This window comes from Oryza sativa, chromosome 7 (assembly GCF_034140825.1).
Source record: "Oryza sativa Japonica Group chromosome 7, ASM3414082v1".
Classification (NCBI taxonomy): domain Eukaryota; kingdom Viridiplantae; phylum Streptophyta; class Magnoliopsida; order Poales; family Poaceae; genus Oryza; species Oryza sativa.
Window position 1 is genome coordinate 10,328,673 of NC_089041.1, and position 15,399 is coordinate 10,344,071.

Consider the following 15,399-nt stretch of genomic DNA (forward strand, 5'->3'; position numbering starts at 1 on the left):
GCATGAGGAGGAGACGGTGCAGGATCCTGAGGAGGAGATGGCGGAGCCGGAGGAGATGGTGCACGAGACGCCGCTTGTCGCCCAGGGAGGATGATGTACCGCCTGCGCCATAGAATAATGGCATGGCATGTGTCTCGTAGATGCGTCTCACCGTCTTCTCCAGGGTAATCCAGCTCGAGGTCCTCGTACGCGCCTTCGACCAACTCAACTTCGACCTTCGAGTATCCTGCTGGAATCGGCCTGCAGTGGTAAGTATCTGAAGGGTCCGTTGGGATGGCCATGCCCGACGCCACCTTCATGTTATTAGTAATCAACATATATAAGCAGCAACTAGCGGAATGGCTAAATCTTACCTTTATTGATAAGTTCTTGAAAGGAATATGCAGCTCACATGGTGTCCGCTGAGTGATGTCATCAACGGGACAGGTCGATTCGTCCTGTGTTTGCATGGCGTCCATGCTCTGTGATCCTACCTGCCCCGTTGAGGCGCAGCTGCTACGGTTTCCTGACGGGCTCACCATTGCAGGAGGAATGGTCGGCTGGGGATCATGGGACCGATGTGCGGCCATGCGTTCATCAACCTTCCTTGCCACCTCCTCTTGCATGTTGAGTTCGTAGCTCGATACCCGGAACTCTAGGTCTGCAATCTTCGCCTCGGTATCTCTCTTGCTCCTCATCCGACTCCTGTACGTGTGGATGTCCTCCTTGAAACCAATCTTCCAAGGAATCACCCCTTTCCCTCGAGTTCGTCCTGGATGCTCTGGAGTCTGCAGGGCGAGTGTCAGCTCGTCCCTATCTCTGTCTGGTCGGAACGTGCCCTGAGAGGAGGCTTCCACTGCATCTGTTAGTCGTCGCGCAGCCTCTCGTATCTGATAGCCGAAGACCAGTGAGCCATCAGCTGGGTTGAGCGTTCCACCGTGAGCATAGTACCAGAACTTCGATCGTTCCGGCCAATTGGCTGTTGCCGGTTCGATACCCCTCTCAATCAAGCTAGCCTCCATCTGCTCCCACTTCGGCATCGCGACGCTATAGCCTCCTGACCCCAAGTGGTGATGGTACTTCTTCTTGGCGGCATTTTCTTTGTTTCTTTCCATCATCGCCTGCCCTTGTTCACCTGTCTTATATGCAACGAACTCGTCCCAGTGATCCCTTAGCTTTGGGAATGTGTCGAAGTTCGGTGTCTGCCCCTTCAGTATATACTTCTGGTACAGATCTCCCTTGAAGCTCTGAAACTGTTCTGCCATTTTCTTCAGAGTCCACCTTTTCACTTTGTCCTCTGTACCCGCAGGAAGGGTGAATGTCTCGAGCATTGTGGTCCACAGCATCTCTTTCTCCGAATCTGGGACAAAGCTCTCATGATCTCCGCGTGCCCTTGTTCTTCGCCAGTACACCGTACTGACAGCACGTTATCCCGCACAACCCAACCGCTGTGACGTACATAGTTCTTGGCGGCTTCGGCCGGGGCACTAGGACGTCCATCTTCTTCCACTTCCGTTATGATGTGCCGACCCTCAAGCTTCTTCGCTGCACCTCGTTGCCCGCGTGCCCTCTTCTGTCCAACGGAGGGTTGACTACCACTAGCCTCCTCCTCTTGGTTCCCCTCCACATCCCTTTCCACGTGCCCCTGCTGGTTCCCCTCCGCATCCCTCTCCACGTTCCCTTCCTCGTTCAAGTACTGGTTTGGATCCTCGTTCCCCTCTTCTTCATTCCAGTACTGGCTGCTTCCCTCCGCGATTGTATCGTACAATATCTGTTCCTCATCGCGGTCAGCCATCTGTTGATACAAGAAACATCTGCTAAGTCACGAGACATTTATGTTTTAACAATCTAAGTCATGTATGCTAAGTGTAAATGTCGTACATTAGAACCCTACACAACCTTACGTGCTAAGTCTAATTACAAATCGTGATATAAGCTAAGTCTAGGTGACGTATATTATACAACCCTAGCTAGTAAATAATTATATACTAAGTCTAATTACAAATAAAATAATCTTATATTAAAACTCAAATAATATTACATGCTAAGACTAAAATAGTCATGTATATGCTAAGTGTTTCGTGCGTATACGCTAAGTCACGAGACATTTATGTTTTAACAATCTAAGTCATGTATGCTAAGTGTAAATGTCGTACATTAGAACCCTACACAACCTTACGTGCTAAGTCTAATTACAAATCGTGATATAAGCTAAGTCTAGGTGACGTATATTATACAACCCTAGCTAGTAAATAATTATATACTAAGTCTAATTACAAATAAAATAATCTTATATTAAAACTCAAATAATATTACATGCTAAGACTAAAATAGTCATGTATATGCTAAGTGTTTCGTGCGTATATGCTAAGTCACGAGACATTTATGTTTTAACAATCTAAGTCATGTATGCTAAGTGTAAATGTCGTACATTAGAACCCTACACAACCTTACGTGCTAAGTCTAATTACAAATCGTGATATAAGCTAAGTCTAGGTGACGTATATTATACAACCCTAGCTAGTAAATAATTATATACTAAGTCTAATTACAAATAAAATAATCTTATATTAAAACTCAAATAATATTACATGCTAAGACTAAAATAGTCATGTATATGCTAAGTGTTTCGTGCGTATATGCTAAGTCTAATTAAGACTACAGTAGTCAATAATGTCATACTAAGTCTAATTTGCAATAAAATAATCTTATATTAAAACTCAAATAATATTAGAACACTACACAATCTTATATGATAAGTCTAATTACAGGTCTAATAATCTTAATTAATTGCATTACAAATATAACAATCATTTATATACGTCACTTGCCTGCTCCAATTCCTTCTAGGGCTAGCTCTTCCACTCAGGCTTGACGGACGACTCCGACAACACGTCTTTTCTGCAAGATACAAAAAAATGTATTAGGATAAATGCGAAGTAACATATATATATATATATATATATATATATATATATATATATATATATATAGATATATATATATATATATATATATATATATATATATATATATATATATATATATATATATATATATATATATATATATATATATATATATATATATATATATATATATATATATATATATATATATATATATATATATATATATATATATATATATATATATTGCATTTCACGTTAACGTTCGTCCTCGTTCGTTCGCTCGTTCACGTTCCCTAGCTCGTTCACGTTCGTTCGCTCGTTCTCATTCACGTTCGTTCGCTTGTTCTCATTCACGTTCGTTCCCTCGTTCTCGCTTGTCTTCGTTCGATCGTTCTCGTTCTCGCTCTCGTTCGTTCGATCATTCTCGTTCTCGTTCACGTTCTCGCGGTAACGTACGTTGACGTGTTCGTTCTCGCTCTCGTTCGTTCGATCGTTCTCGTTCTCGTTCATTAACGGCGGTGTGGCGGCATCGGGGTGGCGGTTGGCGCGGCGGCGTGGCGACGGCGGCGGCGGCGTGGCGTTGCGGGGCCGTGGCGGCGGCGGCGTGGCGTGGCGGCGGCGGCGTGGCGACGGCGGCGGCGGCGTGGCGTTGGCAGGCGGCGGCGGCGTTGCGCGGCGTCGAAGGCGGCGGCGTGGCGCGTCGTCGTCGTGGCGCGTCGTCGTCGTGGCGCGGCGTCTCGTGCGGGGGGCGCGACGGAGAGAGATCGAGATCGGAGAGATCGAGATGCATGAAGGGAGATCTGGCGGCGGCGGCTCTCACCCCAGAGATGCGGCGGCAGCGGAGGAGGCGGAGGCGGCGGCGAGGACGACGAGCTCGAGACGACGGCGAGATACGGCGGCGTCGGCGCGGGGATTTGCCCTAGGCAGTGGCGGCGAGGAGAGAGGCCGAGAGAGATCGATCGGCCGAAAACGTTTAAGTGTTGGTGAAGAAGACGAGGGCGCACCGGGAATATATATACCCCTGGATCTTTACTCCCGGTTGTTCTCAACAACCGGGACTAAAGATATCTTTATTCCCGGTTGTTGAGAACAACTGGGAGTAAAGAAAAGATATTTACTACCGGTTGTTGAGAACAACCGGGACTAAAGATATCTGATATCTTTAGTCCCGGTTGTTCTCAACAACCGGGAGTAAATATCTTTTCCCGCTATTTCGAAATTCTTTTTAAACCCGGTTAGGGTTAAGAACCGGGACTATAGATTATAGCACTGCATATGATTTAAATTAAGTGGATAACTCGTAATAAGCAAATATAATTGATAAAAATTCCAATAATCATATATATACTTAGCATATATATGAATGATATTATTATATTGGTAAAAACTCTAATTAAGATATGTATGTACATACTGCATGATTTAAAATTAATAAAAATTGTAATCATCATATGTACTTAGCGTAGGAATTATATTAAATTAAATGCTAAAAACTCTAATTAACATATGTAAATGCCACATGCATGATTTAAACCTTTTAAAAATTCGAATAGTCATATATAAGTAGCATATGAAAGATAGTAAATTAAATTGTGAAAAACTCTAATATATGAATGATAGTTTTAAAAATATATTAAATTTAATACTTTTAAAAATTCTCCAGTCAATTATAATTAGCATATGAATGATAGTAAAGTAAATGTTAAAAACTCTAATTAACATATGAAATTGCCACTTGCGTGATTTAAAACTTTTAAAAATCCTCTAGTCAATTATAATTAGCATATGAATGCTAGTAAATTAAATGTTAAAAACTCTAATTAACATACATATGAAATTGCCACCTGTGTAATTTAAAACTTTTAAAAATTGTAAGTATCACATATAACTAGCATATACATGATTTAAACTTGTTGAAACCTCTAATAATCGTGCGTAATTAACATATGCCATACATCAATTGATTTATATGGATAATCAATACATCCAAAATAGTTTACATCGTGTACACAATAATTACGGCACGTACTTTCTCCTCACTATTGTTCCCTCCTTGTGATCGCTGCGTGAGTAAGGGGTGTCTTCATTTGATAGGAGGATGCTAGGGTCAATCGTCACCGTGAAAGGGGGTTGCCCATCCAACTGATCGTAATCCTCGTCAGTCTTGTCCTCAACTCCGACGATTTTTCTTTTGCCTGGGAGAACCACTTGACGCTTAGTCTCATCAGGCCCTCTGCCCTTCTTTCCTTTGCTAGACATGTCCTTCACGAAAAAGACTTGCGTTACATCATTGGCAAGGACAAAAGGTTCGTCCGAGTATCCAACCTTGTTAAGGTCAACAGTTGTCATCCCACTGTCATCAATCATTACGCCTCCACCAGTCAACCTAACCCATTGGCACCGGAACAGAGGAACCTTGAGAGGACCATAGTCAAGTTCCCATATGTCCTCGATGGCACCGTAATACGTGGCAGTTGTTCCATCGTGTCCCATGGCATCGACAAGAACAGCGCTGTTTTGGTTCGTGCTCTTCATGTCTTGGGCTCTCGTGTAGAATGTGTACCCATTGATCTCATATCCCTGGAATGTCGCGATCGACCCAGACGGTCCCCTCGCCAGGAAGGCAAGTTGTTGGTTGATCGACTCGTTACCCATGAGATGTTGTCGTAGCCACGTGGGGAAAGTATCAATGTGATGCCGTGTAATCCATGCATCGGACTTACCGATGTTCCTGGCGCGAACTAGAGCCAAGTGCTCCTCGATGTAAGGAGCTACCAATGAAGAGTGTTGCAGAACAGTGAAATGGGCTTTACGGAATAAATTGTTGTCTACCGTCGTTATTGCTTTCCTTCCGAGAGTTCCCTTTCCCCGTAGTCTTCCTTCATGGCGTGATTCAGGTACCCCGATTGGGCGAAAGTCTTCGATAAATTCTACGCAAAATTCGATGACCTCCTCTGTTCCATAACCCTTGGCGATGCTTGCCTCTGGACGAGCACGGTTATGAACATACTTCTTCAGAACGCCCATGTACCTCTCGAAAGGAAACATGTTGTGTAGGTACATAGGCCCGAGAATACGGATCTCTTTCACGAGGTGACAAAGCAGATGCGTCATTATATTGAAAAATGAAGGTGGAAATATCAACTCAAAACTGACGAGACATTGCACCACTTCATTCTGAAGGGCTTTTAATCTATCCGGATCGATGACCTTCTGCGAAATTGCGTTCATGAATGCACATATCTTTGTTATTGTTGCCCGGACATTGTCTGGAAGGATACCCCTTATTACAACTGGTAGCAGTTGTGTCATCAACACGTGACAGTCATGAGACTTTAGGTTTGTGAACTTCTTCTCCTTCGTGCTTATTATTCGCTTGATATTCGTGGAGTATCCAGACGGTACCTTTATGCTCTCCAAGCATTCAAACATACTTTCCTTCTCTGCGTTGCTAAGAGTGTAGCTGGCTGGACTCAAGTAATGGCTTCCTTTCTCCTTTGGTTCCGGGTGAAGGTCGCCGCGTTGTTCCATATGCTTCAGATCATTACGTGCTTCCAGTGTATCTTTCGACTTTCCGTATACACCTAGGAAGCCAAGAAGGTTTACGCAAAGGTTCTTAGTGAGGTGCATCACGTCGATTGCGTGGCGTACGTCCAAGAATTCCCAATATGGTAACTCCCAAAATATAGAGTTCTTTTTCCACATCGCCGCGTGACCATCTTCGCTCTCTATATGCTGGCTTCCAGGCCCCTTTCCGAACACTACTTTAAGATCTTTAACCATATCAAACACTGTTTTCCCGCTGCGATGTTTAGGCTTCGTACGGTGGTCGGCCTTATGTTCGAAGTGCTTGCCTTTCTTCCGTACCGGGTGGTTTGCTGCAAGGAATCGACGATGACCCATGTATACAACCTTCCTACAGTGCTTAAGATACGTACTTTCTGTTTCATCCATACAGTGAGTGCAAGCCTTGTACCCCTTGTTGGACTGTCCGGATAGGTTGCTAAGTGCAGGCCAATCGTTGATGGTTACGAACAGCAGCGCTCGTAGGTTAAACTCCTCCTGTTTGTCCTCGTCCCACACGGGGACACCTTCCTTCTTCCACAACTGTTTAAGATCTTCGACCAGTGGTCTTAGGTACACGTCGATGTCGTTACCAGGTTGCTTGGGGCCTTGAATAATAATCGGCATCATTATGTACTTCCTCTTCATGCATAGCCAGGGGGGAGGTTGTAGATACACATCGTAACGGGCCAAGTGCTATGGCCGCTGCTCATCTCTCCAAAAGGATTCATGCCATCCGTACTCAAACCAAACCGTATGTTTCGTGCGTCCTTTCCAAATTCTTTAAATTTTCTGTCGATGTTTCGCCACTGCGAACCATCGGCGGGGTGTCTCAGCATCCCGTCCTGTTGACGCTCTTCTGCGTGCCATCGCAACATTCTAGCATTCCCCTTGTTCCTGAACAAACGCCTTAGCCGTGGTATTATAGGGAAATACCACATCACCTTAGCAGGAATTCTCTTCTTTGTTAGCTGCCCGTCAACTTCTCCTGGATCGTCCCGTCTAATCTTGTATCGTAGTGCTTTGCAAACAGGGCATGCTTCTAGGTTCTCATACTCCTCACCGCGATATAGGATACAATCGTTCGGACATGCGTGAATCTTATGAACTTCCAGTCCTAACGGGCAGACTATCTTCTTAGCCTCGTACGTTGTCTCGGGCAATTTGTTTCCCCCCGGAAGAATGTTCTTGACGAGTTTCAATAAATCGCCAAATGCCTTACAACTAAATTTCTATATATTCTTTCTTCCCCACACACATTTTCTCTCTCATCAACTTACAACTAAATTTTGGAGACAAAAAAAGTGTGCAAAACATAGGTGCAAATGTAGTATGACAAAAAAAAACATTGGAGGATGAAGTTGCAAACCTTTTAGGCACCTCCGATTTGTATGTAATCACCAAAATAAATTCAATAGAAATTTTGGCATGACCTCCCCTCTTTTTTGAAGAAATTTTGAAGCTCACTCGGGCAGCTGGAGGAGGAAGAAGACATATATATAGGGGTGGGACTTTAGTCCCGGTTGGTAGCACCAACCGGGGCTAAAGATCACCGGGATCATTAGTCCCGGTTGGTATTACCAACCGGGACTAAAGTTAAGATCTTTAGTCCCGGTTGGTAGCACCAACCGGGGCTAAAGATCACCGGGATCTTTACCAACCGGGACTAAAGTTAAGATCTTTAGTCCCGGTTGGTGTTACCAACCGGGACTAAAGATCCCGGGGGGGCCTGACAGGTCCTGACAGCATTCGAACCGGGACTAAAGATGATCTTTAGTCCCGGTTGGTAACACAAACCGGGACTAAAGATCAAATATGCCCGTTACCCTTTTGAACCGGGACTAAAGATCATCTTTAGCCCCGGTTTTTATTGCATCCGGGACTATTGTGGAAATCGGCCGACCGACGAAAGATGGTTTCTCCACCAGTGGGTTATCTAGCATCAGGCCCAGGCGACTGGGGACGAACGAGGAGGGCGGCACTATGCGCGAGAGATAGTGTACGTACAATCGAGTTCGTTGGAGGCTCAAATGTGGCCACCTGAGGTATAAAACAATCGGATACCGTTGCGACGGACAAAAAAAAAGAGTACAAAATGATGTTAAAATCAACTCAAACCAACACAGATCACATATCAACATCTGAACAGAAATATATTCAATTTTTATAATAGTAGAAATTAATTAGTTTTTACGTAATTGATATGTTATAATGTACAAGCCACTACTAGTTGCTAATCAAGAGGTCTAAGCGGTCTGATCCAAGTCCAACGGTTCAAAATCTGCATGATTGGGGTTCCAAATCGGTCAATGTATGAATAGGTTATGAAAAATTTAGGGACTAGCTATCCATCATTTTTAGGTCCAAATCACACAGATTTTAGATAGTTGGATTAGGCTCATTTGATCACTAGATTAGAAGAGTCTATACATGTATCAGCATATATTAATTATATATATTGCATGTATTTTATTTTTTAGATCTTTACATTACAAAAAAATTATCACCAACACATCTACTAAAAGTTACAGTGTAATATCACTATAGTTACACTGTAACTATAGTGTAATTACGGTGTAACTATATAAGTACACTTACATGTCATATCAACAGAATTTACAAATGTAATTTTAGTTATATAGTACTGTAAGTTTAGTAATTACACATGTAAGTTTAGTATTTGCACACTATAATTACACATTGTGGGGCATTGTCGCTATTTTTTGTTGCATTGAGCCGATAAACCAGTGAAAAAGATACTACATCATGTCAGGTTTAGAGTAAAATAAAACTCCTACCTCAGGGGACGGGTACCGAACACCCTATCTAACCCTACATCACAGCCTCGGTACAGATCTATACGTAATCCAACGGATGAAAATCTGACAAATTTTGACCGAGAAATCTGTCACCAGATGCGTAGCAAATTCGAAAGTTTATACTAAAAAAAAGGGAAATACACAGCGCCTACGGAAATAGACCGAGTCAATACGTAACGGGCCATACCGACAAACCCTTCGGGTGGATGGGCCCGATTCACCCACGGCCCACAAAGCTGGGCAACCCAGTCAACCACTCGCGTCTGCCGTCTTTGGCTCTTTGCCCAGGTAGCAGCAGTAGTAGTACTAGTCAGGTTCCAGCGAAGGAACGCCAAACCAGCGGCAGCAACCACCTTTGGTTCGTCCCCAACGCCACGCCGCCACCAACCGCGCCGCCCACCGCCCACGACCTCCACGCCGCCGCCGCCGCCTCCGCCTCCGCCTCCCCCTGCCGCTGCGCGCCGCGGGTCACCCGCTGCCGCCCCCTGACACCGGTGCGTGCCCCGTGCCCCGTCGCCCGGTCCACCCTCTCCCCGCCGCCTCTCTCGCCATCTTCCGGTGGCTCGCCGCGACCAGCCCCTGCCTTTGGCCTCGGTTGGTTTGCCCCCCTCCCCCCTCTCCGGATTCGACGTACGGTTCGATCCTCTTCATTTCCTTTCTAGTTTGGGATTCTAGCGTCGTCTTGTACTGTAGCTCCGTCGCAAAATCCGGCACCGATTCGAGCAAAAGCTGGTGGTTCTGCGGGGGCGGAAGGGAGAAGGGTTTCGAGGTAGTTTTCTCGGGCGGGATGGGATTATTGGTTGGATTGCTTGTTGATCCTTGGCGCGATTTAGCGGCGAAGATAGCAGATCAGTTTGGTTTTGGGAGATGTATCATGAATGTAGTAGCAGCTTCGTTTCTCTGCAGTGTTGGGTTGTTTGCCAACAATTTCGCTGATCCTTCCCTTTGGGTATTGCAGGTTGGAGTGGCTGATTTGGTGCGATAACATCCCCAATCTTCAGCTTTGCGGTGTGGAACGGGAGCAAGCTGCAGCGTGGGAGTGGAATTAGGGTATGATATGTGGTAGTAGCTACTTTGTGAGGAGAAAGCACAAAGGGTGGTCACTGATTCAGGGTAGGTTTTTGAGATTGTATCTGGTGGTCACTGATTCGGGTGGCGTCAGCTATATTGGGTGATATTATGATGAAGCAAATATTTGGGCGGCGGAAGAATGCCAAGTCAGCTGATAAGGATTTCTTTTCTGGGACGAGCCCTTCCGTGTTGGACCAGGTTTCAGGTCTCGGAGTTGCTGATAGGGCCACGTCTAACTTGGGTAGCCAACCGCCAATTATCTCTAGTACTGGGCTCAGCTATGGGAGTGGAAACCGTGTAGAGAATCCAAACACAAGGACAAATGGCAATTTGTATTCTTCTAGCTTTCAACCGTTGCCGAGCTTTAAAGATGTGCCAAATTCGGAGAAACAGAATCTGCTGATCAGAAAGTTAAAATTGTGCTGCATTGTGTTTGACTTTACTGATCCGACAAAGAACATACAGGAGAAGGAAATGAAAAGCCAAACTCTGTTGGAAATTGTCGATTATGTTGTGTCTGCCACTGTTAAGTTTCCTGAAATAGTTATGCTGGAAATTACAAGAATGATTTCAGCAAACTTATTCAGGACACTAATTTCTCCACCCAGAGAGAAAAAGGTGCTTCAAGCTTTTGATTTAGAAGAGGATGAAGCAGTGATGGATCCTGCATGGTCACACTTGCAGATTGTCTATGAGTTGCTATTGAAATTTATTCAATCTCCAGAAACAGATGCCAAATTAGCTAAGAGATATATCGACCATTCCTTCATTTTAAGACTACTTGACATCTTTGACTCAGAAGACCCTAGGGAGAGGGAGTACTTAAAGATGACACTTCATCGTATCTATGGAAAGTTCATGGTGTATCGGCCATTTATTAGAAAAGCTATCAATAATATATTCTACCAGTTCATCTATGAAACTGAAAAACACAATGGCATAGCTGAGCTCTTGGAAATTTTAGGAAGTATCATCAATGGATTTGCTTTACCACTCAAGGAAGAGCATAAGTTGTTCCTGGTACGGACCTTAATTCCACTTCACAAGCCAAAGTGCATCGCACTGTACCATCAACAGTTGTCTTACAGCATCACACAGTTTGTTGAAAAAGATTGCAAGCTCGCAGATACTGTTATCAGAGGCCTCATAAAATACTGGCCTATCACAAACAGCACAAAGGAGGTGATGTTTTTGGGGGAATTGGAGGAGATACTCGATGCAACCCAACCTGCAGAGTTCCAAAAATGTATGGTTCCCCTTTTCCGCCAGATTGCATGCTGCCTTAATAGTTCTCACTTTCAGGTAATTTTTCTTACCATGCACTTGATGAATGTCACCTCTGTGCAATTCTGTTGCCTACTTTGCTAAAATTTGCATTGTAGTTGAAACAAGTACATATTTGTCTGAAATATTATTGGTCTGCTAACTGTGGTTGTATTCATTGCTTCATAACATGTTTCTTCTGTTTATCTATATTTAGCAGTATTGTAAAGGTATAGCATTTGATTGCTTACATTCTAATCGGGATGCTGATGTATTTGGTAAATCTATATTCCTACGTCTTAATGAAAACTTGCCTTTTCTGTTTTCTGCTGTGCCTTCTACCTTTTTTATTGTATCTATTTGTTTGGGAAGAGTGATTTTTTTTTGTTTCCTGAATTCTCTCCCTCTTTGCTCTTCCTTTAATGGACAACACTAGTTTGGTGCTAGTAATTCTATTCTGTTGTATTGAGAAGACAAGCTTAAATGGTATGATAAACCTATTTTCTACTACTAAGTAGATTTCTGACCATTTTCTTGTGCTATTATTTTTTGCATTGTTCATTCAGGTGAACAGTATATTTACTTTTGGTTCCATGCATTTATAATCAACTTGGTATTTCTCTTTTCTCGATATATCTTTCCTAGAATGTTGTCCCACATAGCTAGCTAGTTTCTGCCATTGCCTGTTTGAGGGTGTTGTCATCTAATCATCATAAGCACTTGTTTTTTTTTTGTGAATTTGATGTTGGTTAAGTTTTAAGAATAAGAAACTATAACTTATTTCTTGTTTTCTGATTTACATATTTTTGTTGTGAATTTAGCTTTGATTGGCACATCATAATTATCATTTGTGTTTCAGGTAATATAGGTCTGTTGAGTTTTCTATGTATGAATTTATTAATCATATGTTCATGGTATTTCATAGTTCGGACAGTGGATATAAGCTGTATCGCATATCTCTATATCCTTTTTGTTTGCGCAAACTAACTCATCCTAAAATGATTAATTTAGCTTTTTTGTGATATGTCATAATAACAATGCAGAATAATGTATTCATTTTGAGGATCTGGAACTCGATGTGATTTGCTGTTAGTTATATATGACCTATTTTCTTAGGGCCCATTTGGTAGAGCTCGAACTCCTAAATTTTTCTTCAGGAGTTGGGCCTAGAGTGGAGTTGTGGAGTAACTTAAACCCAGAGTCGTGCCAAACAGGCACTTAGTTGTCCATCAGCGCCTCATCGGTTATTAGTTCATAGACACACTGAAAGGGAATTTTACATGGCAAACAAAGTACTCTTGGGGATTAGTAAATTGAACATCCATGGTTTTTCAACTGAAAACTCTTTTGCTAGGGGTGGAAGATGTGCTATATTTTCTTTGATGATTAGCATGCAAGCATATTAACCTTTGCCAGCATCACAAAATTAATCTGGCAATTTCCGGATCGGATGTAGGGGCAATTAATGATTTACCACTGCATTACCAGATCTTGTAGAAACAAGAAAATTGACTCTGGTGATCACAACTCATGGTGATGTTGGGTCATGTACATCCAATTAGAATTATAACTTTCTTCAGTTAGAAACTTAGAATTTGTGCACTTTTGTTAACTGTCTCCTGTTGCGGTCATTCTCACCTTGTCCAGTTTTAGTGTTCCCAATGTAGATCTTCCTGCTTTCATGGATGTGCTGTGTTTGTTGCTACCCTAGTGTTGCCTATTTGTGTTTATAATTGATCATGATGCATGATGTGTTAGTTTAATGATTATAGTCCAATATTTGTATGATCTGTATGTCATTTTCTGTTTGTTTTCTTATATCATGATAGTAGCACAAATTCACTAATAGTAAATGTGTATATTCTCCTTGTAGGTTGCCGAGAGGGCATTGTTTTTGTGGAACAACGACCACATTGAGAATTTAATTAGACAAAACAGTAAGGTGATATTGCCTATCATCTTTTCTGCACTGGAGAAAAATGTAATTGAGCACTGGAACCAGGCTGTCAAAAGTCTCTCTCTTAACGTACAAAAGTTATTCTCTGATCGTGACCCTGAACTTTACAAAGAATGTTTGAGGAAGTATGAGGAAAACAAAGCTAAAGAAAAGGATCATAAATTGAAGCAAGAATCTGTATGGAAACGCCTAGAAGAGGTTGCATCAGCAAAAGCCACAAGTGGCGAGGCCGTCCTCATCTCTCCATCCCTTGCTCGCACATCATCACTTGTGTAGGAACTTTGTTAAAGGTAAGCATTTTTGCTATTTCTATCGTGGTCGGGTCAATCTCAGCAATTTTTATATGTCTAGCTGTTCATGCAAGTTATCATATCTTCAATCCTTTTTATTGTCAGGTCTTGGAGAATCATGAGATACTGTACAGGATTGAATGTATATACAAGGTCTATGAAGGTGTGCAAATGAAGGGGGGAAAAATTCTGAGAAGGCCAGTTGGGTCAGTTAGACTAGCTTTCATTTTTGTAAATCAGATGTCTTGGGACTCCTGGCTTATTTTGTTACTTGTAGTTTGCTATGGCGAATGGTTAATCTGCCAAAAAGGGATTCTGTGTCTTTCTTTGCTTGTTTAGTTAAATATATAGGCCCTCAGGATTGTAAATGGAAGCAAATCTAGTACTCTCTGAGGGAGTGTTTGTCATAAAATGGGGGTATAGTTTATCGCTTTGTGATTATCATTCAAGTAATTTCCTCAGTCGGCACGTGAAAAACGGCGTAGGTCGTCTAACCCTAAACCCTATTTTAAATTTCAATAGGTCATGCCTGTGTCATTTGCAAAAGGTAACGGAATAGGGGTCTGGGAAGATTCAGGTCTAATGCTATTTCTGATACACTGTTTCGCAGAATAATTTGATTCATGTGAAAGGATTGATCCGGTCTTACATTGTGCTTGATCGGGTTTATAAATCGTTATGTAATTCCTCCGTTTCATATTGTAAGTCATTCTAGTATTTTCCACATTCATATTAATGTTAATGAATTTAGATAAATATATATGTCTAGCAGCGGCGGAGTTAGGATGAAATTATAGCGGGGCTAAACCAAAATGACCATGAGCGACTAAGAGAGATTTAGGGTTGGGTTAGGAATTTTTGAGCCTTTTTAGCCTTTTGGGCCTTCTAACAACCTCAAACAAAGTCTATATTAGCTCCTCATCTATAAATATATGGATTATAATTTTAGGGGGTATTATGGGGGCTCTAATGGTCTATTAGGGGGTAGGGGTAGGGGGGTCTAAAGACCGCCCCCACGTTGTCTTCGCCCCTGATGTTTAGATTTTTTTAACATCAATATAAATATAGAAAATAATAGAATGACTTACATTGTAAAAAGGAGGGAGTACCTCTGAAAATTTCATGTGAAAGGATTGTGCTATGTTATGGTTCTTCAGAGCAAGAGCTTAATTAACTAGCTAGGGTGTTACGGTTAGGGGTGGTAATTGGCCAGGGCTCACCGGCCCTTTGACAATCCAAATCAGCTCTTAAATATTTTAGCTAAAAAATTTATTGAATTTCTGCCTAACATTGTTTAACCTAACTCTTATATTTTATAGGCCAAAAGTTTAAGATCATTGCTACCTCTAGGTACGGTACGGTTCAAGATATTTATTGCAAGTTTGAAAAGCTACAAGTTCGATAACAAAGTTGGTTAACTGTATCTAGACTCATATTTTATTGATATTATCTCTAGTATACTAATCCTATCACTCCATACTAATACTCCCTCCATCTATTAAAATATTTTTAATAGTCATATTTCTAAATATGAAAAAAAATAT

The 15,399-nt window shown here is 42.2% G+C and overlaps 1 protein-coding gene across 2 annotated transcripts; it reads left to right on the forward strand.

Annotated features, from left to right (window-relative positions):
* Positions 1 to 9,607: 9,607 nt before the first annotated feature.
* Positions 9,608 to 14,304, forward strand: LOC4342912 (serine/threonine protein phosphatase 2A 57 kDa regulatory subunit B' theta isoform). 2 transcript variants are annotated; one of them, XM_015792395.3, is made up of 4 exons: positions 9,608 to 9,904; positions 10,233 to 11,647; positions 13,482 to 13,855; positions 13,961 to 14,304. In XM_015792395.3, the coding sequence occupies exons 2-3, from the start codon at positions 10,454 to 10,456 to the stop codon at positions 13,839 to 13,841; spliced, it is 1,554 nt and encodes a 517-aa protein (XP_015647881.1). In that variant the 5' UTR covers positions 9,608 to 9,904; positions 10,233 to 10,453; the 3' UTR covers positions 13,842 to 13,855; positions 13,961 to 14,304. The 2 variants fall into 2 exon arrangements, with proteins under 2 accessions (XP_015647881.1, XP_015647883.1); XM_015792397.3 differs by having other exon boundaries at positions 9,608 to 9,868.
* Positions 14,305 to 15,399: the final 1,095 nt, after the last annotated feature.

What these genes read in the sequence shown, in the direction of transcription:
- LOC4342912 (XM_015792395.3), top strand. Translation starts at nt 10,454, where the DNA reads ATGATGAAGCAAATATTTGGGCGGCGGAAGAATGCCAAGTCAGCTGAT. An exon ending in TTAATAGTTCTCACTTTCAG is followed by an intron (nt 11,648 to 13,481) that starts GTAATTTTTCTT and finishes TTCTCCTTGTAG; the next exon opens with GTTGCCGAGAGGGCATTGTT.